Source organism: Vombatus ursinus, unplaced genomic scaffold (genome assembly GCF_900497805.2).
Source record: "Vombatus ursinus unplaced genomic scaffold, bare-nosed wombat genome assembly UNPS02005659.1, whole genome shotgun sequence".
Lineage (NCBI taxonomy): Eukaryota > Metazoa > Chordata > Mammalia > Diprotodontia > Vombatidae > Vombatus > Vombatus ursinus.
Window position 1 is genome coordinate 18,729,932 of NW_020945437.1, and position 25,619 is coordinate 18,755,550.

Below are 25,619 nucleotides of genomic sequence, written 5' to 3' on the forward strand. Positions count from 1 at the left end.
TCAAAGGCTTGGTGTTTACTCCTTTCCTGGCCTGTGCTCTGGTCTATGAGTGACTCTTTTCTGTCGTGGTTCTGTGAGGAGGATTTCCTCTCCACAGCCACTACAAGCTCTACCACACCAGCGCTCCTCCTCGCCCCAAGACCGCCACCCAGAACTGTGACCCAGATCCAAGCACTGGCAAAGCAAGAGAATTCTGCACCAGCAGAGAGATCCCTGCAATCCCTCTCTGATCAACCACTTGATTCTTCTGTGGGCCGGAGGCTCTGGAAGCAGCTACTGCCCCAGGGCCAAGCTGGGGGAATGGGGCTTGGGACCCTGTGCTTCTCTCTCACCAGTGCAGGAATAGACTTTTCCCCCTGACCTTCTAAGTTGTCTTTGGCCTTCATGGGTTGAGAAGTTTGGAAATCACCACAGCTGCCCGAGATTCAGTCCTTTGAGGCCTGTTTCTGGTTCGCTACAGCCTGCGTGCCCACGCCAAACTGCGTTCCTCTCTCAGCCCGGTGCGATATACCTTTCTGATCAACCATCCAGGTTGTCTTGGGCTAGAAGTTTGTTTCACTTTGTCTTTTTGTGGGTTCTGCTGCTCTAGAATTTGTTTAGAGCCATTTTTGCAGGTATTTGGAGGGGTTTGGGGAAGAGCTCAAGCAAGTCACTGCTTTTATTCTGCCATCTTGGCTCCGCCCCCCTTATCTTAGACATATTAAACTGTTTCATCCAGTTAGATTATAAGCTTGTTGGAGTCAAGGATCAACAATATTATGTACTGCGTAGTATACTGCCAGATACCTTATGAGTAGTCAGATATTTATTAAATGAATAAATTGAACAGAAGATGTAGTTTATACATATTGCAATACACACACGAATATATCTTCACTCAGAGGAACTTAGTATTTCTATCTGTTCTGTTTTCTCAGTTGTCATTTTTGGTTGTCATCTTTAATTTCATATAATTAAACTTATTTTTTAGAAGGTTAAATTTGAGGATTAAAAAATTTTATTCTGTGCCTCTGATTCCTTTGGTGATAGGGAACTCCTGTTGATGTAGGTCAGCAGCAGTTCTGCAACTTAGATGTTTTAGAGACTTACCTATTCTTACCTAACATTTTAAAATGTCAGATGGACACTTACTCTGCAGCTGTGTGGATTTTTAATTATAAACCGTTGGAATAATAATAATAGCATTTACATATCATTTATGTTCCAGGTACTGTGTTTAAGTGCTTTATAATTTTTATTTCATTTGAGCTGAGAAGGAATGTTAGAGATCCAATCCAAACCCTTCATTGTACAGATGAGGAAACTGAGGTACAGAGACAAGTGACTTGACTAAGGTCATACAAATAATCAGTCAATTAGACTGAGTCCATTAAAATCAGTCATTTTGGGGTCAGAGTCCACTGTGGCTTCCATTAGTCCCTGCTATTTTTTTTTTTCTGAAAGCACCAGATGAAAATACAGTATCCTTGCTTTTTATAGCCAAATCTGTTCTTATGATGGATAAAAAGCACACTGATTTCCCTCGTTAACTTACTTATCACTTTTAAATTTCTTCTGATTTTTCATTTTCTGTATAGGATGGTTTTTCCTTAGTGCCTAAACGCCATCTAGTGGCAAAAGAGGTAACTACCAGAAGAATGGCCGAGGTGTGAAGGAAGTTGTTGATTTTGGTTTCCTAGAATCAAAGGTTTGGAGTTGGAAAGGACGAATCATAGATCTAGAGCTTACGGGACCCCAGGAGCTGCCCCGTTCAACTCCTCATTTTACTGATGAGGAAACTGAGGCCCAGAGAGGTCAGATGATTTGCCCACTGTCTTCTAGTGGTTCAACCCCCTCATTTTACAGTTGAGGAAACTGAGGCCCAGAGAGGTCAGATGAATTGTCTAAGGTCACACCAGTCTTCTGGTACTAAATGCTGTGTATTTTCTACAAGACTACATCGATGCTTCAGGGAAAGAGTTGAGAGGTGCTAGACATGGAACACTCTAAATAACATGAGCATGACTTTTATTTTAACAGAGTTTTCCAGAAAGGTATTATGATACTATTTTAAATTGATGTTATTAAGGATTGAATTGAAATTATATACAGTATTAGAAAGGAACTTAAAGCACCCTTTCTCGTCCCCCCCTCCAAAAGAGAGAAAAACACACCAAAAAACCCCGACTCTCAGGTTATTTGCAGATGAGATGTTAAGAACTCTCAGTAAGTTAATATATTTTCAAGTTGTCCATAAATAAAGCGTTGGGGTGATTTTGTGAGAATTCCCTCTCCATCTCCCAGTATGATGATGGTGAAATCCTAAAGGCGTTCTCTATTCAGAAGTTCAAGGTTTACTATTGCAAACTGTTTTTTAGCTTTGTAGGCAGGAGTTGAGTGCTTGACAGCAAGCCACTATGTGGATGTTAAATAAAGAATGTTATCTTCAAAAGGTACCTTTGTTGTTCATTTGTGTCCAACTGGGTTTTTTCTTGGAAGAAATACCGGAATGGTTTGCCATTTCCTTCTCCACCTTATTTTACAGATGAGGAAACTGAGGCAAACAGGATTAAGTGACTTGCCCAGGGTCATACACCTAGTAAGTGTCTGAGGCAAGATTTGAACTCATGAAGATGAGTCTTTTTGACTTCAGGCATGGCACTCTAACCACTTTGCCACCTAGCTGCCTGAAGGGTACTTTAGAGATCACAAATAGGGTGTTACTAAATATATGAAGAGTTTATAAATAATTTATGGTTTTCTAATACTGGGACCAGTAGAAATTGCAGAGCCTCTTATTTAGATGTTACATCAGGAACAAATTCATGTTGGAATTCTTCTAGCAGAGGATGGATGTCAACTTGTTGATTGTATTATATTGCATATGTATTCCTTTCAAGTGTATTGGATTTAGAGGGTAGCTGAGATCCAATTCCAAACTTGCTGAGGTCCAATTCCAGTTATAACTTCTTTGTCTTTAAGTCAGGATTTTAAACTCATGCTCTCCAACTCCAAAGCCAATACTCTTTTCGTGGTAGTGTACCACCTTCCAGATACAAACTTTAGAATGGCAACAGTTGAAACAAAAGGGAATGTGTTGGTTTAAATGCAGCAGTTGAGCAGATATTTGGCATGCATGCAGCTAGGTAGCATAGTGGCTCAGGCACTAGACCTGTAGTCAGAAAGACCCAAATTCAAATTCAGCTTCACACTGACTAGATGTGCGACAAGTTACTTGATGCCTGCCTGCCTCAGTTTCCTCATCTGCAAAATGGGGATAATAATAGCATCTACTTTGCACGATTATTGTGAAGTGGCATTTTAAAGCATGTTGTAAATCTTAAAGTCCTATATCAAATGTTAATTACTCCTATTATTTTTATTAATATGTTTTAGCCCTTATAGTTGGTGCTATGAAAGAACAGTCATAGTCTTGGGATCCTAGAATTTTAGAGCTGGCAGGTAGATTTCTCATGTAAAATGGGGATAATACAAATAGTGCCTAAAGCATATGTGGAAAGCACTTTGAAAACTTTAAAACACTTTATGGTTTTTGTTATTTGCTATTTAGAAAACATTTATCAAACCCTTTATTTTACAGATTAGGAGTCTGAGGCCTAGAGATTACATGACTTGCCTGAGGCTACCCAGTAATTAGTGTTAGAACCAGGACTAGAATCTGCTACTTTTGGAGTTTGCACTAAATGGGGAGAAAAAATGTGTAAATAGAAAACTAATATACAATGGAATGTAAGTGCACAGTAGAGTTAAGAAATGTTTCTTTTTGGAAGAGGTGGTCTTTGAGCTGGGTTTTGAAGGATGGGTAGGATTTGAACAGTACATATGAGGGCTGTATTAAACACAAAATGGGTAGTGCAAACAAAGGTATGGAGAAGAAACAAATTCAGAACAACTAATAGTTTGGGTGGCAGTTAATGTAGTAATAGGATGAAATAAGGATAGAGAGGGTGTTTTCTGGCTTCCTAGAAAAAGAAAATAAAGGAGTTTGAAGACTGCCCACAGTAGAAGAAGGGCTTCTGTTTAGAGCCATTTTTTAAAGGTATTTGGAGGGGTTTGGGGGAGAATTCAAGCAAGTCACTGCTTTTACTCCGCCATCTTGGCTCTGCCAAGAAGGGCTTCTATTAATGAAGAAAGAAGACCTGAAAATGAAGCGGGGGGGAAATCTAGACTTTTTTTTAAAAGAGCTTAGCAGATAGAAGAAAGTCATACGTAATCACAAGGGAAGAGGAAGTGCTGAGGAGGTAGTGAGCAGAACCTTTTGAAGAGTTGCTTGTCCTCTAAGGAATAAGTGAATCTATAGATCCTGCCATTGGGGATATTGCCCAGAAGGACCAGAGAAGGAGACTGATAGTGGTGGTTGATGATTCCCTCTCTAAGGGGAAATGAGGTAACTCTTTGTTGATTGGTAACTATAAAAAGGTCAGCTGTCTTCTCTGATGCTTAAAGTGGACTTCATTTTGGAGCCTTTCCTATTCAGGTTTGTTGTTAACAAAAGGAAATTTACTTAGCTATCACACAGAAAGGATATTGAACAAGAATACTGCAGTACTTATTGTGGGGCCTTCTTCTCCGTGCCCCCCCCCCCCCCAATCTCCATGTGGAAACATTTCTGGTCAGCAGGGTTGGGTGAGGTACTTGGTGTGGTTTTGGGACATCTGCCAAGTCCCCAACCTTATGTGGGCGGGCCTTTTTATGCCCTTAAGTGAAAAGGAAGCCTCATCAAGGAAGACTAAGCTTGAGCTTTAGTTAATGAAGTCCCTAGGACAGTTTTGTCACCTTTAGGGAAAAAACTAGCCTAACCCACCTTACAAAGAAAGGGAGTTACCCTGACCCCACCTTATTTTTAAAACCAAAGAGAACCTGGGTCCAGATCCCTACACTGCCACTTACTACTGTGTATAACTGGGCAAGTCACAACCTTTCTGAACTATTGATTCCCCACCTGTGTAAGGAAAGGCTTAGCTTCTTCATCTTGTATAATGAAGGACTAGAAGGCATTCTGAGGTGCCTCTCAGTTCTAAATCTTTATCCTATGACCTCTTAAGACCTGTCAGAAATGATGACAACTGCCTGCTTCTGATACAAATGTTGCTGCCATATGCAATCTAGGAAGCATTATTAAAGGTTGGTTGGTGGTTGTCCTTAATTTTTGAGGAGGACCAAAATGACATCATTATAGTAGAGTCAAGTTACAGGGTGTCTGACTGGCTGATCAGACCAATACAAGCTTGAAATGCTCTACCACAGGTCAGACACAAATAGTCCATGTGAACATTTGGGATAGATTCTCTAAATTTGGGCATCTCTAGTTCCTTTTGAGCTACTTCAATTCTGCTTTGCTCATAGAGCACAGAGTTCTTTGATGTGGACATGCCATGTTGGGCTGTCCTTTGCCAACATCTATCATGTCGTGCAATTAATTCCAGAGTTCTTCAGAGAGACCTTGAGAGTGCCCTTGTATCACTTCTTCTGACCAACATGTGAGCCATTCCTGGTGTGAATTCTCCGCAAAATAGTCTTTTAGGCAAATGTATGTTTGGCATTCCAGCATGGCCAGCCCATTGGAGTTGCATTCTCTACAATGGAGTTGGAAGCTTTTAGGTGAGAACTTAGTGGGTATACGTGTTATTTTCCTGATTGTTGTCTGTCTAAGACAAAGGCTTTAGGAAAAAACAAAACAAAACCAGACAAATTCTTCCACTTGCTAAGGGGCCACATATTGTACTAAGCCCTGTGAATACCAGTAGAAGCAGAAAAGTAGTCCCTGCTGTCAAGGAACTTACATTCTGATTGGGAAAGACATAACAAAAGGAGTCCGAAAGGGGGGCAGTGAGAGGAGTGAGGTGAAGGTACCGTGGAGGAGAGAGTCCTATGGAGATGAGTCAGGAGTGCAACCTGGAAAGGAATGAAGACATGGTTGGCCTGGGGCTCTTTCTTAAAATGGAGGTTCTGGGAGGAGCCAACCAATCAGGGAGAGGCCACAAGGCTGGAAGATACTTCCAATGTGAGAAGTAGTCTAGGGGTGGAATAAGATGGAATAAGCTTCCAGTGTGAAGAGGGTTTCTATGGCATGGGTGAGAAAATACTGTGGAAATGAATCAGCAGTACAGCCTAGAAAGGATCAGAAAATTGCACCTGGATTTCTGAAACACTGTTTAAAATATAGAAGTGAAAGGTTAGAGATTTGAAATATAATAAGAAGGGCTGTTAATAAATTAATTAGGCAATTGTGTGGTGCAACAAATAGAGTACTGGGCCTTGAGCCCATAGCACTAGTACTACTAAGATATAGTTATACCTAGTATTAATACATAGTAGTATTAGTATGTACTAAGTACTTACTAAGCTAGATTCTGGTGATAAAATGACAAAAATGGAGCATTTTGTGCCCTTAAAAAGCTTGCTCACATTGTATAGGAGAAACCATATAAGTATATATAGAATAAATAGAGAATACCAGATAGGTTTGGGAGCTAGAGGGGCAGGGTAGGAGTCCCATATGGTGTGGATCAGGAAATGGAGAAGACAGAATTTGAGATGAGTCTCAGAAGGAAGTGGGAGGGGGTGCATTCCAGGGATTGGTGACAGCTAGTTTAAAAGTACAGAGATAGGGCATGGAGTGCCTTGTGTGCTGGGAAGGGAGTAATACAGAATAAGGATAGGAAGGTAGGCGGGGCCCAGGTTGGGATGGACTTCTGAAGTCAAAAGTGCAGTTTATATTGGATTCTGGAGATGATAGGAAACTAGAGAAGCTTAAGGGGGAGTCACATGGTTAGACTTGTGCTTGGGGAAAATCATTTTGGTATCTGTATAGATGAGTATGGATTGGAATGAGAAGACATGAGGCAGGGAGACCACTTTGGAGGCTTTGGAATAATAGTCCAAATAAGAAGTCATAAGGGTCTCAGTTTCCATACCTATAGAATTAGGGAGTTTGAACTAGATGGTTCCTGAGTTTCCTTCCCACTTATCTCATAAGATCAGTGATTACGTGATCTTATGAGAAAGGGGCAGATGCAAAAGAAATTGTGGAGGAAGAAATATAAGGATTTGGCAACTGATTGGACATGAGGAATGACGGAGGAATCAAGATAATACTTAGGCTGTAAGCCTGGGAAACTGGAAGGAATGTAGTACTCTCATTAGATATTGTGAATCTTAGGGAAAGGGTAGGTTTTGAAGCAAAGATAACGAGTTCTGTTTTGGACATGCTGAGTTTGAGGTGGCTTTGCTACATTGTTTTACATGATTGGCAGAGTTGGAGCCTGTAGTGCTCAAGAGAGAGACTGAAAGCGAGATAGGTAGATCTGGAGGTCACCTGCTCAGAGATAAGGAGACCAGTGGGAGCCAAATAGGTCACCAAGCAAGAAAGTATGTATAGAGAGAAGTCCTAGGACAAAGTTTGGGGAGTGCTTATATTTAGGGGGCAAGGTGAGGATGATGAGCCAGCTAAGGAAACCAAGAAGAGATCAGAGAGAACAAGGAGAGAGTGCAAAAACCCAGGGAAGTGAAAGGATGACCCAAAATGTCAAATGCAGCGAATGGGTCTACAAAGATAAGACTTGAGAAAATTAATTAAGATGTCATTAATAACTTTGGAGAGTTGTAGTTTCAGCTGCGTAATGAAGCTAGAAGATAGATTGCAGAGAATTTAGCTGAAAGTAGGATGGCTTATACTGAGTGTAAACCACTTTTTTCAAGGAGTTGAGCTGAGTAGAGAATGAGAGATGTAGGGTAATAGCTAGAAGGGATGTCAGGTTCTAGTGAAAGTTTTTTAAGGATAGAGAAGACTTGAGTACATCTGTAGACAGCAGGGATTGAACCCATAAATAGATCGAATATGGTATAAGAGTTATTATGAGGACAGTCTACTGGAGAAGAAAGGAGAATTTGGGATCAAGGTTACATGTACTGAGAGGGATTGGCCTTCTTGAACTACCTCAGTAAAGGAATTAAAATAGTGAAGGATGATGTCAAAGGATTTTGAAAAGATAAGGAGAGAAAAGTTCACGTTTTCTTAGGAGATGAAGTACTCAGCTGAGAGGTTGGAAAGAGGCCTAGGACAGAAAAGAAGAGCTCCCTATGGAAAGCTGGCTAGGCCGTCCATTAGGCAGAAGTGAAAGGAAGTTTTTCAGCTCAGTTGTGTGTTTTTCTCCAGCTTCTTTTCAGCATTACAGAAGTAGGAGTGGAAGAGTCCTGTGATGGAAGTAATCCAAAATTGGGGTTTGTCAGGGCATGAACAATGAATGAGAGGATAAAAGGGAGCGAGTGCTTGAGAATAGAGTATAGTATCGGGTTTAACTAGCTAATTACTGGTTTGAGAAAGGGAAAGGGTAAAAGTGGTTAGAGCAGGGTTGTGATGACCTGGGAAAGTACTGAGGCTAAAGGGATTGGTGGTCTTATTGAGGACAAGAATGAGTTTAGGAAGGGTAAGGTATTAAAGGGAAAGGGAATGAGAGGAGGTTAAGATCAACAATAAATTTGTCAAAATGGAAAGGAATTCTTTAATTAAAATAATCAAGCTTTGCTCCAGAGGAGAGATGTACCACTTTCTCTTCTTTGAAGAGGTGGGGGACTATGTGTGGAACACTCTTAGTAACACTGTTATACTCTGTTGATAAGTAGATTAGTTTTGCTGAAGTATTTTTTTTCTTATCCTTTGTTATAAAGAATGGGTTGTACAAGGGATATATTCAGAACTAAAGATTATATAAAAACAAATAGCAATGAAAATTAATTTAAAAAAACGATGTATTTGCTTTGTCTTGCAAGTCTAATAAAGGGGCTTTAAATTAAAAAAAAAAATGAGAAACCTACCTTTGTACCATAAATAATCTGTGTGTGTATATATATTGTTACATACATATATTACAGACTGGATAACATAGAGATTAATAGCTATAATGTAACTGCTATTGCCCAGGTCATCAGAGAGAATGAAGTGCCCTAAAAAATATCAAAGACCTTCAGAAATTCACAGGAGGTAAGACATTTATAAGTGCTTACTGTGTGCCAGGCACTATTCTAAGCACTGGAGATGTTGTTCAGTCATGTCTGTCTCTTTGTGACCCCATTTGGGGTTTCATTGGTAGAGATACTGGAACGATTTGTTCCATTTCCTTCTCCAGCTCATTTTACAAATGAAGGAACTGGTAAGGCAAATAGGGTTGAATGACTTGCCCAGGGTCATACAGCTAGTAAGTGTTTGAGGCTGGATTTAAGCTCACAAAGATGAATCTTTCTGACTTGAGGCCTAGCACTCTATCCAGTGCACCACCTTGCTTCTCCTGTATTAACAATATGTGTTTCTGTTTGAGCTATATTTATTTATATTATCAATTTTATGACGCAACACATTTCCACGTACAAAGTAGAACAGAAGCAGAATTATATGCTAAACCACAGGTCTTTGTTATATATGGCTTACTCTTTTAGTCAGCAGGTCAAATCAACGAGCATTTATTAAGTGCATCCTATGTGCCTCTGTCTGTACCAGGTGTTATGCTTAGAAGTATGGGGGATACAAATAAAGGCAAAAAAACCCAGTCCCTGCTTTCAGAGAGCTCACAGTTCAAAGGGGGAGACAATATGCAAATAAACATGTAGAAATTGGTTATATAGAGGATAAATTTGAAATTATCAACACAGGAAAGATGCTAACATTAAGGAATATCAAGAAAGACTTCTTGTAAAAAGTGTATAATAAATTCAACATGTTACTTTCAAATTTTTTTTTTAATGAGGCAATTGGGGTTAAGTGACTTGCCCAGAGTCACATAGCTAGTAAATGTTATGTGTGTGAGGCCAGATTTGAACTCAGGTCCTCCTGATTCCAGGCAACATGTTACTTTCAAGGCTGTCATGCTTGTGTATTTTCATCTAAACTTCTGTTCTCCTGTGCATTTTTTAAAAATGCTTCAGTGACCCTACTTTCTTTTCTTCCTTTTTTGGCAACACATGCTAGATCCCTCACCACATAAAGAAAAACATAATTCTTTTAACAAATAAGTTTAGTCAAACAAAAGACTCATATATTTGACATGCTACTCTCAATGTATTTCTCATTCTGTACCTTGAGTCTATCACCTCTGGCAGAAGGTGGTTAGCATATTTCATCATTGATTCTCTGGAGTTGTGTTGGTCATTGCATTGATCACAGTTCTTAAGTCTTTCAGTTATTTTACTTTACAGTGTTGTTACTGTATAAACTATTCTTTTGGTTCAGCTCCAATTTTTCTTTATCATTTCATACAAGTCTTCCCAGAATTTTGGCAACAATTTATTTAATTATTTCTTATGGCAAAATAATGTTACATTCTTGTGCTATAATTTGTTCAACCATTCTTTTTGGTGGGCACCCCTTTTGTTTCCTAAAGCAAACAGTTCTTTGCTACAACAAAAAGCACTAAATATTTTTTGCATATGATTTGTTTTCTTCAAAGAGTATGCACAATTGCTTAGCATAATGGCTAGATTAATAATTCACAGCTCTACATTAGTGTTTCTGTTTTTCCACAGCCCCTCACAATTATAATTTCCTTGTCTTTAATCTGAGAGGTATGAGTTAGAACCTAAAAATTGTTTTAATGTAGATTTCTTTAATATTGATATGGAATTTTTTTCATATGTCTGTTTATAGCATAGATTTCTTTAAGAACCACTATTTGACATTTTGTCCATTTATTTATTTATTTATTGGGGAATGACTGCCATTCTTGTGTATTTAAATCAGTTCTTTATTATCTTGGATATTAGTCCTCTGTCAGATACTTGCCACAAAGTTTTTTTTTTCCTCTAGTTAACTGTTTCCCTTCTGATTTTAACCTCTTTGATTTTGTTTGTGCAAAAAGTTTTAAATTTTATGTACTCAAGATTGTCCCCCTCCCCCCTTTTTTTGTCATTGTTCTCTCTATCTCTTGTTTTGTCATGGACTCTTACCTATCCATAGTTTTGAAAGGTATTATCTTCCTTGCTCCTCTGATTTGTTTATGATGTGAGCTTTTATATCTAGGTCATGTATCCATTTGGAGCATATTGTGGTATATGGTGTGAGATGTTGGTCTAAACCTAATTTCTGCCAGACTGCTTTCCAGTTTTCCCAGCAGTTTTAGTCAAATGGTGAGTCCTTACCCCCATAGTCGGGGTCTTCGGGTTTTTCAAACACTATGTTACTATGTTCATTTGCTTCTATATGCTATGTGCCTAATCTCTTCTACCAATTCACTTTTCTGTTTTTTACTTATTACTGAATAGTTTTGTTGACTACTGCTTTATGGTACAGTTTGAGATCTGGTTGCTAGGTCCCCTTCTGCCCTTTTTAATTATTTCCCTAGAAGATTCTTGACCTTTTGTTCTTTGAGTTGAATTTTGTTATTATTTTTCTAGTTCTCAAGAAATAATCATTTGATAGTTTTATAGGGATGGCCCTAAGTAAGAAAGTTAATTTAAGTAATATTGTCATTTTATTATATTGACAAATACCCCTCCCCCCAACTGTGAGCAATTTCTCTCCATTTATTTAGCTCTCTCTTTATTTCTGTAAAGATTATTTTTTGGTTGTGTTCATATAGTTCCTTTGGATATCTTACTAGGTGGACTCAAAAATATTTTATATGTTTAGTTCTTATTTTGAATAAAATTTCTCTGTCTTCCTGCTGAGTTTTGTTGATAATAAATAGAAAGGCTGATGATTTATTTGGTACCTGTCAAATTGTGGTGAGAACAGATATCCTGGTGAGAATGAATATCCTTGCTTTACTTTTGGTCTTAGAGGAAGGACTTCTAATTTTTCTCTATTACATAAAATTCTGACTCTTGTTTTATAGAGATACTATTTATCATATTAAAGAAAGATCCCATTATTCCTATGATTTTAGTGTTTTTTTCCCCTAGAATTTTTTGTCATAGGCCTTTTCTGTGTCTGCTGATTAGACAATTTGATTTTCCTTGTTTTTGCTATATAGTTTTATTATGTTTATCATTTTCTTAATATTAACTCAATCAACAATCATTTATTAAACAACTGCACTGCACCAGCCATTGACCTAACCACTGGGAATAAAAGTACAAAGAAAGAAACAATCTATATTCACAAAGCACTTACATTCTATTAATTGAACCAACTTTGCATTTCTATTGTGAATACTTTTTGTTCATAGCATACAGTCTTTTTGATATGTTGCTAGAGACTCTTTTGTTGTTCAGTCATTTCAGTTGTGTCCAACTCTCCATGCCCCCGTTTGGGGTTTTCTTCACAGAGATGCTGGAGTGGTTTACTATTTCCTTTTCCACCTCATTTTACAGATGAGGAACCGAGGCAAACAGGGTTAAGTGACTTACCCAGGGTTACACAGCTAGTAAATGTCTGAGACCAGATTTGAATTCAGGTCCTCCTAATTCCACACCCCACACTTTATTCAGAATTTTCATGTCAGTATCCATTAAGGATATTGGTCTGTATTTTTCCTCCTTTGATTTGTCTCTGGTTTGTGTATTAAGACCATATCTGTATTACAGAAAGAACTTGAGGATCTCCCTCCTGCAAAGGTGTGTGATATTAGTATCTTCTTTTGAGCCATGCTTGTTCTTTATAATTTTGCAACAGTTACAGTCAGTTCTTCCATAATGAGTATTTTGAAAGTGTAAATTTGTTGCAATGAGATTGATATATCAGGGAACATTTTTAACATAACTCAAATTTTGAATTTTCTTCTGTATGATTTATTCCATGAGAAAACTGCACCATTTCACAGTACCTCACATTCTGCAACCCACTTTCACAGGCAAACTTCAAATCTTTGTCAAGGTAAAGTGCTAGTGTGATGTATGTTTTCTGGGAGGAGAAAAGCTGATCCCCATGCTTCTTCTTTTCCCTCTTCCCCTGTCCCCCATGACTGAAGCCTTCTGCGACTTGAATCATCCTCTGCCTGAGTTGCTCCCGACTTTGTCAGCCCAGTCCATAGGAAGTGGGGACCGAGGTACAGGAAGAGCAGCAGCTGGAGGTCACAAGCTGCCACTGTTTATCGCAATAATTATTAGCCATTTTACTTGCATAGAACTGTGCTGCCATTTTTTTTAAGTTCTTATTTTTTCATGTGTTATTGACCAGGTTTTTGAGCTTTATGCACTTTGATTTTTTTCCATGATTTCTGTTGTACAATTTTGCTTAGCATAGTGCTTTTTAGGAAGGCATAAGTTATAGCACAATTGACTAATCTTTTGACTTTTTTGTGTGAGGTTCTTTACGTTTACATTGTTGTCACTGTGTATTTTGTTTTCTTCTGTCTGCTTCATTGTGCATCAGTTCATTTAGATCTTTCTGTGCTTCTGTATTTGTCATATTCATAATTTCTTATTTAACAACATTCCATTCCATTCATGAACCGCAATTTGTTTAGCCATTCCCCAGTTGATGAGCATCTTTTTGTTTTCCAGTTCTTTGCATTCACAAAAAGTACTGCTATAAATATTTTGGTGTATATGGGGACTTTTTTCTAATCAATAGCCTCCTTGGCATATAAAGCTAGTAATGGAATCTATAGGTAAAAAGATAAGGACATATCAGCCACTTTATTTGCATAGTTTACAGTTCCATCAACAATGTACCAGCATGCCTATCTTTCCACAAAACCTTCAACGTTGACTATTCTCGTTTTTTGTCATCCTTGCCAAAGTACTGTTTTGGTTTGCATTGGTTGTTGTTAATAAGTTGCATTTCTTTTGAGAACTATTCATATCATTAGACTACTTATCTAATGGAGAATGAGTTTCATATAAATATATATATATATATATGTGTGTTTCTTAATTATTTCTATATTGTGGGTATCAAACACTTATAAGAGAAATTTTATACAAAGATTTTTCCCCATTTGAGTGCTTACCTTAAGCTAGGTGCGTTAATTTTGTTCATGCAGAAGCTTTTCAGTTTCATAAAATCAAACTTAAATAAATGTTTATTGACTTTTGTTTTTTATCTTTTGTAATTACCTCTGCCCCTTAGTTGTAAGTGTTTTTTAGCTGTGGTAATAGAGGTAATAAAAGCTACTATCCATAACTGTGAGATTATATTAACTGCTTCTCTTTTTAATATTTTTAATATTTTATTTAATATTTTTAATTTTATTTATTTAATATTTATTTTATTTAATAATTTTATTTAATATTTTTTATAACATGATCTCCATATTTAGTCCTCAATTAATGTTAATCCTTTCTTCAGTGGCCCTTATTGAAGGTAATTTTTATTGCATTGTTTTTAGTAAAGGTTGATTTAATATTTCTGCTCTTCTGTATCTGTGAGTTTTCTGTGTCTTAGTGCAGTCAGTTTTTGTAAATGTGTTATGCACAGCTGAGAATATGTATACTTTCTGTTTCTATCCTTCAGTTACCAGAGAGTTATCAAATCTAACTTTTCTAAAATTATATTTAGAAGTTTTTAACTTCCTTCTTGTTTATCTTTTGTCTAGTGTTGAGTGGGGGGTGCACTGAGATCCCCTAGCTATTTTATTTTTTGTTTCTTATAAATCTGGAATTTATTCCTGTTACTTTTCCTTAGAGTATTTAGAAGCTTGATTTTTGCATTTGATTGCATGTATTAATATATTGCATAGATTACATTTGATGCATATGTTAAGTATTGATATTAATTCATTGTCTATGCTTCCTTAAGCCAAGTATAACAAAGTTTTCCTTGGAATCTCTTCTAATCAAATCATTCTTTAGTGTTCTGCTGTTTGAGAGATCATGATTGCTACCCCTGTTTTTTTTGAGTTTACTTGAATTGTAAAAAATTTTGCTTCAACCCTTTAATTTAACTGTTTAAATCTTGTTTCAAGTTTGTTTCTTATAAACAATATATTGTTAGATTCTGCTTTCTGAACCATTCTGCTCTGTCCTTCATTTTATTGGTGAGTTCATCCTGTTTCCCTTTACAGTTACGATTATTAATTAGGCATTTCTTTCCATTATATTGTCTTATAGTTTGCTTTCTTTTCTCCTATTCCCCACTCTTTATATAGAAGAAAAGAATATTGGAAAGGGAGATTGTACAGTACTAATTAACTATATTTAATAACAACCTGCTAATATTCTACTGCTCTTCTTCTGATTACCCAATCCCTGATCATGGTTTCTTACTCTTGCTTTTTCTTCTTCATTTCATGGCATCATTCATCTCTAATCCAGTCTAATTTTCAAGGAGACTGTAATACTTGCTTCATTTTTTCCAAGAATTCTAGTAATTTGTGGCTTTGCTTGTGATAATGTAAATTCCTGGGTTTCTCTCTTGAGTTTCTCTGGCTCCATAATATTTTTGTCATTTTCTTCTGTTTACTCATTTTTCCAGCATTACTTCTCCATTTAAGACTTTGTGTCAGGGGTAGGTTCTGTGTACCGCTGTAAAGAAATGGTGGAACTTTGTTTGGTCTGGGTCTCTATTCTAGGTAATCTTTATAAAACTATGCTTTAGAAGTTATGTTCAGCAGCATGTATGAGATGGGATGGTCTTGATTTGGGGTATTCATTGCTCTCCAGATCTCAGCTCTACAGGTTCTGTGTCCTGGTTCTGGGTTTGACTTACATAAGTGTAGGCTCCAGGAATTCTTGGTTAGACTTCTGCTTTTGATCTCATTTCTCTAATCTCCATACTAAGTTTCAATGTCTAGGTTTGTTTGAGTTCTAGTGCTCTTCCCCTCTTTGGAAGGTTTGCCCTGACTAGCCTTTTTTTGTCTGGACCTCTTCCTAGTACCCATAACTTTCTAGCTTTCTCTTTGTGTATACCTTGTCTAACAAAATGCGGTTAGTATAGTTTCTCCATAGATTTCTTGGTCATTACTAGTAGATGTGGTGCTATTTTTTCATATCTGTTAAAAGTGGTTTTGAGAGTGCCAAACTGTTCTGTTTCCAATCATTCCACTATCTTAAGAAAAGTCTATGTGCATCTTTTATATTAATAGAGCAGCTAATAACTTATTTTTTAAAAATTGATTTGATACTTCTAGTGATTGTTTTATCATCATAATTTTCCAGTATATCGCTCTTCCATGCCTGGAGAGTCAACTTTTTTTACTAAGGAATTAAAAAAACCAGAAAAGTAGTTTAGTGGAACTAACGCATTAATTAAATTTAACATTATTTGCAGTATGCCATTACTATAGTCCTCCATCCTTGCAAAAATAAAGGGAGAGATGCATTCTCATATCTTTTTCAGGGTCAAGCTTATTCATTATTACAATACAGTGTTCAGATTTTATTTTATTGATGTTATTTACATTTACATTATTGTTGTCCTGTATTGTTTTCTTGATTCTTCTTACTTAATTTTGCATCTGTTCATATATATCTATCTTTTCCCATGCTTCTACTTCATATTCATCTTTTCTCATTATGCACTGATATTTTGTTATTCATGTAACATAATTTTTAGCCCTTCCTCCATGTGTATATTTCTAGTTTCTTGCTACATAAAAAAAAGTGTTGTTATGAATATTTTACTATTTATAATACATTTCTTTCTCTCTTTGACCTACTTGGGCTATATACCTTTTTTTTCTTCACCTTGTGCCCTCTATCTATCTATCTGGATATACATACATATAATTTTTTCCCTCCAACTACCGTAATACTGACAGAAGTCTCATGAGTTACAAATATTATCTTTCCATGTAGGAATGTAAAGAGCTCAACCTTAATAAGTCCCTTATGATTTCTCTTTCCTGTTTACCTCTTCATGTTTCACTTGAGTCTTGTATTTGAAAGTCAAATTTTCTGTTCAGCTCTGGTCTTTTCATCAAGAATGCTTGAAAGTCTTTAATTTTACTGAATGTCCATTTTTTTCCCTGAAGGATTATACTCAGTTTTACTGGGTAGGTGATTCTTGGCTGTAATTCTATCTCCTTTGCCCTCCGGAATATCATAATCCAAGCCCTATGGTCCTTTAATGTAGAAGCTGCTAAATCCTGTGTTATCATGATTGTGTTTCCACAATACTTGAATTGTTTCTTTCTGGCTGCTGGTAATATTTTCTCCTTGACTTGGGAACTCTGGAATTTGGCTACAACATTCCTAGGAGTTTTCTTCTGGGGATCTCTTTCAGGAGGTGATTAGTGGATTCTTTCCATTTCTGTTTTACCCTCTGGTTTTAGGGTAGTTTTCCTTGATAATTTCTTGAAAGATGATGTCTAGGCCCTTTTTTTGATCATGGCTTTTGGATAATCCATAATTTTTAAGTTATTCTCCTGGATCTATTTTCCAGGTCATTTGTTTTTCCAATGAGATATTTCACATTGTTTTCTAATTTTTCATTCTTTTGGATTTGTTTTACAATGTCTTGATTTCTCATAAAGTCACTGGCTTCCAATTGCTTCATTCTAATTTTTAAGGAAGTATTTTCTTCAATGAACTTTTGGACTTCCTTTTCCATTTGGCCAGTTCTGCTTTTTAAGGCACTCTCCTCATTGGCTTTTTGTACCTCTTTTGCCATTTGGGTTAGGCTATTTTTTAAGGTGTTATTTTCTTCAGTATTTTTTTGGGTCTCCTTTAGCAAGCTATTTACTAGTTTTTCATGATTTTCTTGCTTCACTCTCATTTCTCTTCCCAGTTTTGGCTATATTCCTTTGAACGGGATCTTTGGATCAATGGATATGGGCATTTTAGTCAATTTGCAAAATTCTAAATTGCCTTTCTTTTCTTTTTTTGATGAGGCAATCGGGGTTAAGTGACTTGCCCAGGGTCACACAGCTAGTAAGTGTCAAGTGTCTGAAACTGGATTTGAACTCAGGTCCTTCTGATTCCAAGGCCGCAGTTCTATCTACTGCGCAACCTTGCTGCCCCCCAAATTGCTTTCTTGAATGATTTGACCAATGCATAGCTTCAATAGCAGCAGAATCTGTCTTTTCGTACTCCCCCCAAAAACAACAACAGAAACAGCATATTCCGTCTTTATACATCATAATATTAAAGATCATATTTCAAAAAATTAAAAGAAAACCAAATCAGGTACTTTCGCAGCTATTGGTAGAAAGTAGATTCTTAAACAAGGAATAAGCGAGCACAAAACATTAAATAGGTAATTTTGATTTGATGAAATTGAAAAGATTTTCAGTGGTTAGAGCACTGGCCTTGGAGTCAGGAGGACCTGAGTTCAAATCTGGTTTCAGACACATAATACTCACTAGCTGTGTGACTCTGGGCAAGTCACTTAACCCCAATTGCCCTTACCAAAAAAAAAAAAATTGATTTTAGATAAATAGAATCAACAGTTAGAATAAGAAGGGAAGCAATTGACTGGGAAAAACATCTTTACAACAAATAATCTCTAATAAGAGCCTAATATCCAATGTATCTAGGAAATTAGTGCAAATTTGTACACACACACACACACACACACACACAAATATTAAATTGAGTGCAATCTAGACCACTTAGCCTACTCTATCTACTGGCTGACTCTAGGCACTACAACATGCTTCAGCTTTATATGTCATCCAGTCATCAAGCCAGGTCATCTTACTGTCTGTCAGTCAACAAGCATTTATAAGCACATATTATGTGCCAAGCACTATGAATACAAATGTAAGCAAAAAGAAAAATAGTCGCTACCCTCAAGGAGCTTACATTCTAGTAAGGGAGGTCAACACATAAAAAGAATTTAAAAAGTTGGGGCAGAGGAAGAAGGAAGGTTGGGGCTAGGGCATGATGGAAAATCTGTATTGTAGCCTGGTGAAAAGTGAAGAAATGGCTGGCCAGTGGAGATTTTTGGGAAGAGCCAGCCAATCCAAAAGAGAGGCCCTGCAGGGACAGGCCAAGGGTACTTCTCAGGTGTGATTCCAGGGTTGAAGTGATCTTCCAGATTGAAGAGTTTTATGAGACTTGATGGAAAGTCTAGATTGCAGCCTAGTGAGAAAAGAAGAGTCCTCTGCATCCCTACTCTTATCTCCCTCTATCTGCCCCCGCTCCCCAGCTTCCTCCACCCCAGTACATAACTCCCTTTCCTGGTCCCCTCTTTTCAATATGTGTTGTCTTCCCATATTAGAGTGTAAGCTTCTTGAAGGTAGGGACTCTCTTTAAATTTTTGTATCCCCAAAGTACACTGCCTGAATGGAAAGCACTTAAGAAATGTTTTTACATTCATTCACATTAAGCCTTGATTGGATGTAAATCTTGGAATAGAAAGAAGGAAGTGAGTAGGAACAAAGGGGAGTTCTCTAGCAAGAACGAGGTGGACATATAGGGAGCTCATCAACCATTTTAGATTTTTAAAAGTCACGTCTACTTACTCGTCCAGACTTACTTCCCAGATTGGAACTTTGTAATAAAGCTAAGCTCTGTGGACTCCTAATAAAACTTACGTGACCTCTTATGGTGATGGCCTGTTTTATCTTGTGTCTTGCTGCTGGAATCAGCAAAAGTCCCATGTCCCCGTTTTGCTCCTGAAGTATGGCTGCAAGATCTTTTCTCCAGTGTTGAATGACTATGCCAAGAGGCTGAGTCCTAGATGCCCTCTTTGAGATCAGAGCTACAACACTGCATTTCTGGTGTATTCTTTTGATCTGGGTCCTCTGTTCTGGACCACCTCTTTTACAAAAGTTCATGCCCTTGTTGCTTGCCTGTAGCTTGGATTTGTGATCTTTTGCTGGAAAGATGATCTACCTTGGTTTCTCCTTAGATTTCTAATCACTAATTAGTCTGGCACTACACTGCTTCCTCTTCTACAATCTTGACTGGTCTTCAAGAATCATGCACAGAAGAAGATGGAAGCAAGGGTTCATAATGGAAGATAAATGTATAATCATAAGTATAAAATATTTTTAAAATGTCACGGTTCTATAAGGAGTGTCAGGACTTTCGTGAATTGATATAGAATGGCATAAGCAGAACCAAAATGTAAATGAAAACACCAACAAAAGGCAGTTGAACTGAGTTCCTGGTAAACTGATGGCAGAACACACATTCCTCATTTCATTAAAGCAATGTGAAATACATAGGTATATACCAGGGGTGGGGAACCTGTGCCCTTGAGGCCACATATGGCCATCTAGGTCCTCAAGTGCGGCCCTTCGACTAAATCCAAACTTCACAGAACAAATCCCTTTAATAAATGGATTTGTTCTGTAAAACTTGGACTCAGTCAAAAGGATGCATCCAAGGACCTAGAAGGCCACATGTGGCCTCAAGGCTTCAGGTTCCCCACCCCTATATGTTATCAGAGTGAAAGCAAAGCCAACAAAAAGGTTGTTTTAAAAATCATATTGAGGAAAAGGAGAATAATCAAAGATGGGAGATGGATGCTTTAGCTCATACAAAGGTAACACATTAGGGAGAGAAGGCAAAGCTGTTCAAGTCTCTGCTTCAGTTTTCTCCACAAAAGAGAATGATCTCCAGACTAGAAAGGACAGAACAAAAATGGCAAATAGGGAGGTGTACCCAGAAGAAGTCAGAGACTATCTAGCTTCCCTTGGAATTTAAGTTATTGGGATCCTTACTACTGATAGCATTGATAGATTTGATTACTGAAACCACCAGCTGTGATCTTTGAAATTTCATGGGACTAGGAGAGATGCCTTAGGATTGGAGAATAAAAGCTAGAAAGTAGCTTAGAGACCATTTAGTCCTGGCCTTCATTTTATAGATGAATAACTTAGGCCCTGGGTTAATTGACCTGCCTAAGGAACTATGGAACGTATTTCTTTTCCTGACTGTAAGTCCAGTGTTCTTTCCACTGTCTTATGCTGTTGCCAGTTAAAAACAAATGGGAAAGGAATGGACTCTTCAAGCCAGTGAACCTGACTTAAAGTCTTGGCAGAATCCTAGAGTATGTTACTAAAGAAGTGGTTAGTGAACATCTAGAAAAGGTAGTGATGATTATAGAGAACACAGAATCATTAATAATAGATCTAACCATATTTCCTTTTTAGACAGAGCTGCTAGACTGGTAGTTGAAGGAATGTGGTGAGCTAGGTACCTAGTACAGTTAGGTGAATTAAAATAGTTATTAATAGCCCCAAGTCAACTTGAAAAGAGATTTCTGGTGGAGTATATGTGGATCTGCAGTTTGCCCTGTGTCAGTAACTTTGTCAAACACAGATGGTATATTTATCAAAATTGCAGAAGACAATAATAATAGCTAGGCTAGAATTTTTATAGCACTTCAAGGTTTGCAAAGCACTCTTCTAATATTATCTCATTTGAGCCTTACAACAACACTATGAAGTAGGTGCTGTTGTTATCCCCATTTTACAGATGAAGAGACTGAAGCAGACAGAGGCTAAGGGACCTAACCAGGGTTATACAACTAATTAGTAACTGAGGCTGTATTTAAATTTAGGTCTTCCTGACTCCAGATTCAGTTCACCATCTACTGGGCCACCTAGCTACCACAAAGGTGGGAGGAACGCCCAACTTACTGATCCTTGAGAGTAATAAAAAAAGATTTTGATGGGCTAGCTTAGAGCATTGCATTGAATCAGCTAAAAAGCAGCTTAATAGCTATTACTTAAAATCCAAAATTCATTTGGTGATAAGAAAAGTCTATCTGTTGAATTGAATGGATTATAAAACCTTCAGCATACTTAGACTTGCCATAGGAAAATAACTCTTCAGGGAAACAGTAAGAACGTTTCAGGTGTTTGCCCATAAATGCAGTGTGGGGTTCTAACATACTTATAAATTTCCTCCAGCAACATGAGTGGGAAGACTTTTTGTGACACAGACGTGACTTCACTGCTTCTTGCTTGCTATTTGTACTTCCATCTTCTCTAACCTTTACCATAAACCTGCATTCAGAAATATTTATACTAAATCAAGGAACAAATCTTATGAAAGATGAGAGAGGGGTGGCTCAATCTGGTTAAACTTTTGGTCTTCTAAAGGTAAAATGATTTTAAAAGATGAAATGCCTCAAGAACCAGAAGTGTTGATAATGGCAGCTCAAAAAATAAAACTTAGAAAGGCTCCTGTGTCAGCAATGTATTCATTGCATTTGGTTTTGTTTGTTTGCTTTTTAACCAACAACAACTTCCAAAAAATGAGTGTTTTCTGAATCCTCTTGACTCTACAAAGGACACAAAGTATAAAAAAAAAATTTTCGGTTATACTACATTGTCTATAGTTTCTTTTGTTTAACTTTTTTTGTTTGCTATTCATGCATTGGCAAAAAGATCTTGGATTTCTAAACTATTTGTAACATAAATTAAAAGCATTTAAAAGCAAATTGTAAGTAAATATTACCATTAGAATCATAGGATCTAGGGTTGGAAGAGACTTTAGAAATTATTTAGTACAACCCGTTCATTTTGCACATGAAGAAAATAAGATGCAGAAAGGTCAAAGTAAATTTGTATGACTTTGAATAAACTTTTACATTAAAAATTTCAAATATGATACTTTTATGGACATAGCAATTTAGAATATATTTTGTTTTTAAACATTACAAAATGACTTCATGCTTATGAAAAATAACTATTAAATCAAAATTCACTTTTTTCCCCAAGTTGCCTTCCCTCAAATCTAAGGACTTCAAAATTTCTGATCATTTTGTATTTCCATTGAAAATAAGCCACATACACAAAATAAAATAACTATATTTTGGGAGTCTGTGTTGTCCTTTGATGTGTATGGAGAGCTTCAAGAATGGAAATATATTTCTCAGATTCAGATAAGCAACTCATTTGTAACTTAGGATCTTAGAGAGTTGACTGGGAAACTGGAAGGCTGTGCCCATCGTCATGTAGCCAATACAGGTCAGAGGCAGGATCTAAACCCCAGATCTTCCTGCCATCAAATCCAGCTGTCTGTACCATGTTGCTGTTGCTCTACCAATGTAAATGAGTAAGTGGCCAATCCAAATTGAATGGCACAGACAATAAATGCTATTATAGTTCAAAGAAGGAAGCGCTCACAGTGTCTAGCAATGTGATGTAGTGCCGGACTTAGGAAAACCTGAATTCAGATTCAGTTGTGTGACCATTAGACTCCCAAGATGTAAAATAGGAACAGTAACAACTGTAGTACGTACCTCACAAGATTATTGTGAGGAACAAATGTGATTGCATAAACCACTATGTAAATCTGGGAAAAAAAACCTCTCAGCTATTAATATTTATTATTAATATTCAGAGAGGGAGTTTCTAGAAAAACTTTCATGGACAATGTGGAAGCTGAGTAGCCTTTGAAGGATGAACTTCAGAAAAAAGATAGGGCATAATAAGGGAAGTAGATATGGCAGAAAGGGGGAAAGTGGTGTTCAGAGTAGGATGAAGAGACCTACTTGACAGAAACAGGGAGATTTCACATATGAGAGCAATGGTAAATAGCAGGAAAGGTCAGACTATAAAGTCCCAGATAGTAATATTGTGAGATCTTAGAAAAAGGAATTAAGATGATATTGAAAATGTTTCCTATCAATTTTGTAGACATTGAGAAGCAATTGAAGTATCCAAGCAGGGAATTAGAAGAGTAACAGGATAAAAGCAAATATTTGATGGATTTTGAACTGCCTCCATGTGCAGGATGAATTGGAAGGGGAAGAGAGTGGAGGAAGCCAGGAGATTATTTAGGAGACTTTTGTAGTAGTTATGTCTTGAAGAAATAAGAACCTACGCTAGGTCAATTGTAGTGGTAATAGACTCTGCCTTTAAGATGCCAGGCTCTGATACCACTTCCCAGCCACTTTCCCCTACTGTTCCCCACCTTTTCAAGCTTTCTTTGGCATGTTTTCTTCTGTGCTTAGAATGTAAGCCACTTGAGGGCAGGGCCTGTCTTGCTTATATTTGTATCACATGGTAAGAAAGGCATTAAGAAGGAAAACTTGATAGGACAATGACTGCTTGAATATGGAGACAAGGGAGTGAAAGGAGTCAGTCCACCCTAGAGCTCCTAGCTTGCATGACTCAGAGAATGATAACAGAAACAACACTACCACCCTGGAGTTGTGTGATATTTTATGGTTTTCTTAATGCTGTTATATATGTTCAGTTTTTTGATGCTTACTACAGGAGTTATCTTCTCCCATGATTCTCCAAAGCACAAATTCCTTCTATGATATTCCTGACAAGCAGTTATCTGGCCTCTTTTTAAACACTTCCAGTGACAGGGAACTCACTCTTTGATGAGACAGACGATAGAACTGTTTCCTTATTTAGCTTAGATCAGCCTTTCTTGAACTTCTGGTGGAATGAGGCCCCTGACTGGACTATGACTCTAAATGGGTATAACTTACTTAAAATCCTTAGAAAAGGTAAAGAGGTGATAAAGAGGTGACTCATTTTGTACCACGTAACTTACAGGATTTAAATAATGGTATGTTTTGTTAAACATTTCTCTAATTTTAAGAAATTATTTCCAAATGCTTTGTTTTATCTTAATTGTATATGAAATAGTTAATGCAAGCTAACCTTTTTTGTGTGTTTTCTTTCCTGTCTTTAAAGTACCAAAAGAATTGGTGGAGCTCCATTTGAAACTGATGAGGAAGATTGGTAAATCTGTAACAGCAGACAGATGGGAAAAATATTTGATCAAGGTAAATATTTTAAAAATCATATATTAATGAGATATTGCCTTTCTCAATCTAAACTTTATAATTTTACTTTGCACAAAATAAAAATGTGAAAAACTAGTTTTGTTGATATCATGTAAAATAATTATACATATTACAAAGTAGATGAGTAGATGGCAGAATTGTTGTGTGATATCTGTAAGTGGATATTCAGTTTTTGCTAGACGGAGTTGATCTGTGCTCTTACAAAGTAGTAGAAACTATACAGTGACAACCTTGGATGCCAGAAAATGTTGAATACATAGGTGATTCTTGTAACTGAAAATATCTCAGAAGGTAAGTAATATATTTGTCCTGGTCTTTATAAAAGTCAGCTCCTAAGGGCAGCTAGGTGGTGCAGTGAGTAGAGTTCTGGCCTTGGAGTCAGGAGGACCTGAGTTCAAATCCAGCCTCAGACACATAACACTTATTAGCTGTGTGACCCTGGGCAAGTCACTTAACCCTGATCACCTCACCCTCCCCCCCCCCAAAAAAAAATCAGCTCCCAAAGACCCCTAGGTCCCTAAGGCAACCATATTCCAGGGTATATGTAGGTCAGTAGTTTGGGAGAATGAAGTTCCAGCAGGGTCCAAGTGCATCAACTCTGTATCAGAAAGGGTCTTACTCAGAGTGATTCAAATAAAGATCCAGTTTAAATTTTATCTGGACCTTCCAGGGTGACCATGGATTGGTTCCTCAACCAATATCCTTTTCAAAATTGACCTCAAGGATTACAGAAGCTTTAGAAACTAAACCCACCTGTTTTTTGTTTTTTGTTGTTTTTTTTTTAGCTGGCTGCAACATTATCTCTATCTTCAGGGCACATTTAATGGTTTGTTCTGGTTTATATCCACTTGGAAGGACCAGGATGTTATGTAGCTGTTCAAACCCCTAAGAGTATTTTTAACTTTTTAGTTACTTTTTCTTAATAGTTGACATTCACTGATTTCATATAAGCAGATTTTTGACCCTTGTAATCACCAGACCCATGAAAAGTGAAGCTTGTAACTCCCAACCACGCATGAGAGAAGGCCAACATTTCTCTCTCTCTCACACACACACACACACACACACACACACACACACA

The 25,619-nt window shown here is 37.2% G+C and overlaps 1 protein-coding gene across 2 annotated transcripts in view; it reads left to right on the forward strand.

Moving 5' to 3' along the window:
* RSF1 (remodeling and spacing factor 1) overlaps positions 1 to 25,619 on the forward strand; it is a 133,384-nt gene that overhangs the window by 27,144 nt on the left and 80,621 nt on the right. The window contains exons 1-2 of one of the 2 annotated variants that reach the window (XM_027848102.1): positions 11,080 to 11,118; positions 24,426 to 24,517. In XM_027848102.1, coding sequence (XP_027703903.1) covers positions 24,461 to 24,517 — 57 coding nt within the window. In that variant the 5' untranslated portion in view covers positions 11,080 to 11,118; positions 24,426 to 24,460. Of the gene's footprint in view, positions 1 to 11,079; positions 11,119 to 24,425; positions 24,518 to 25,619 lie in introns of those variants that run through there. The other variant, XM_027848101.1, reaches the window with a different exon arrangement.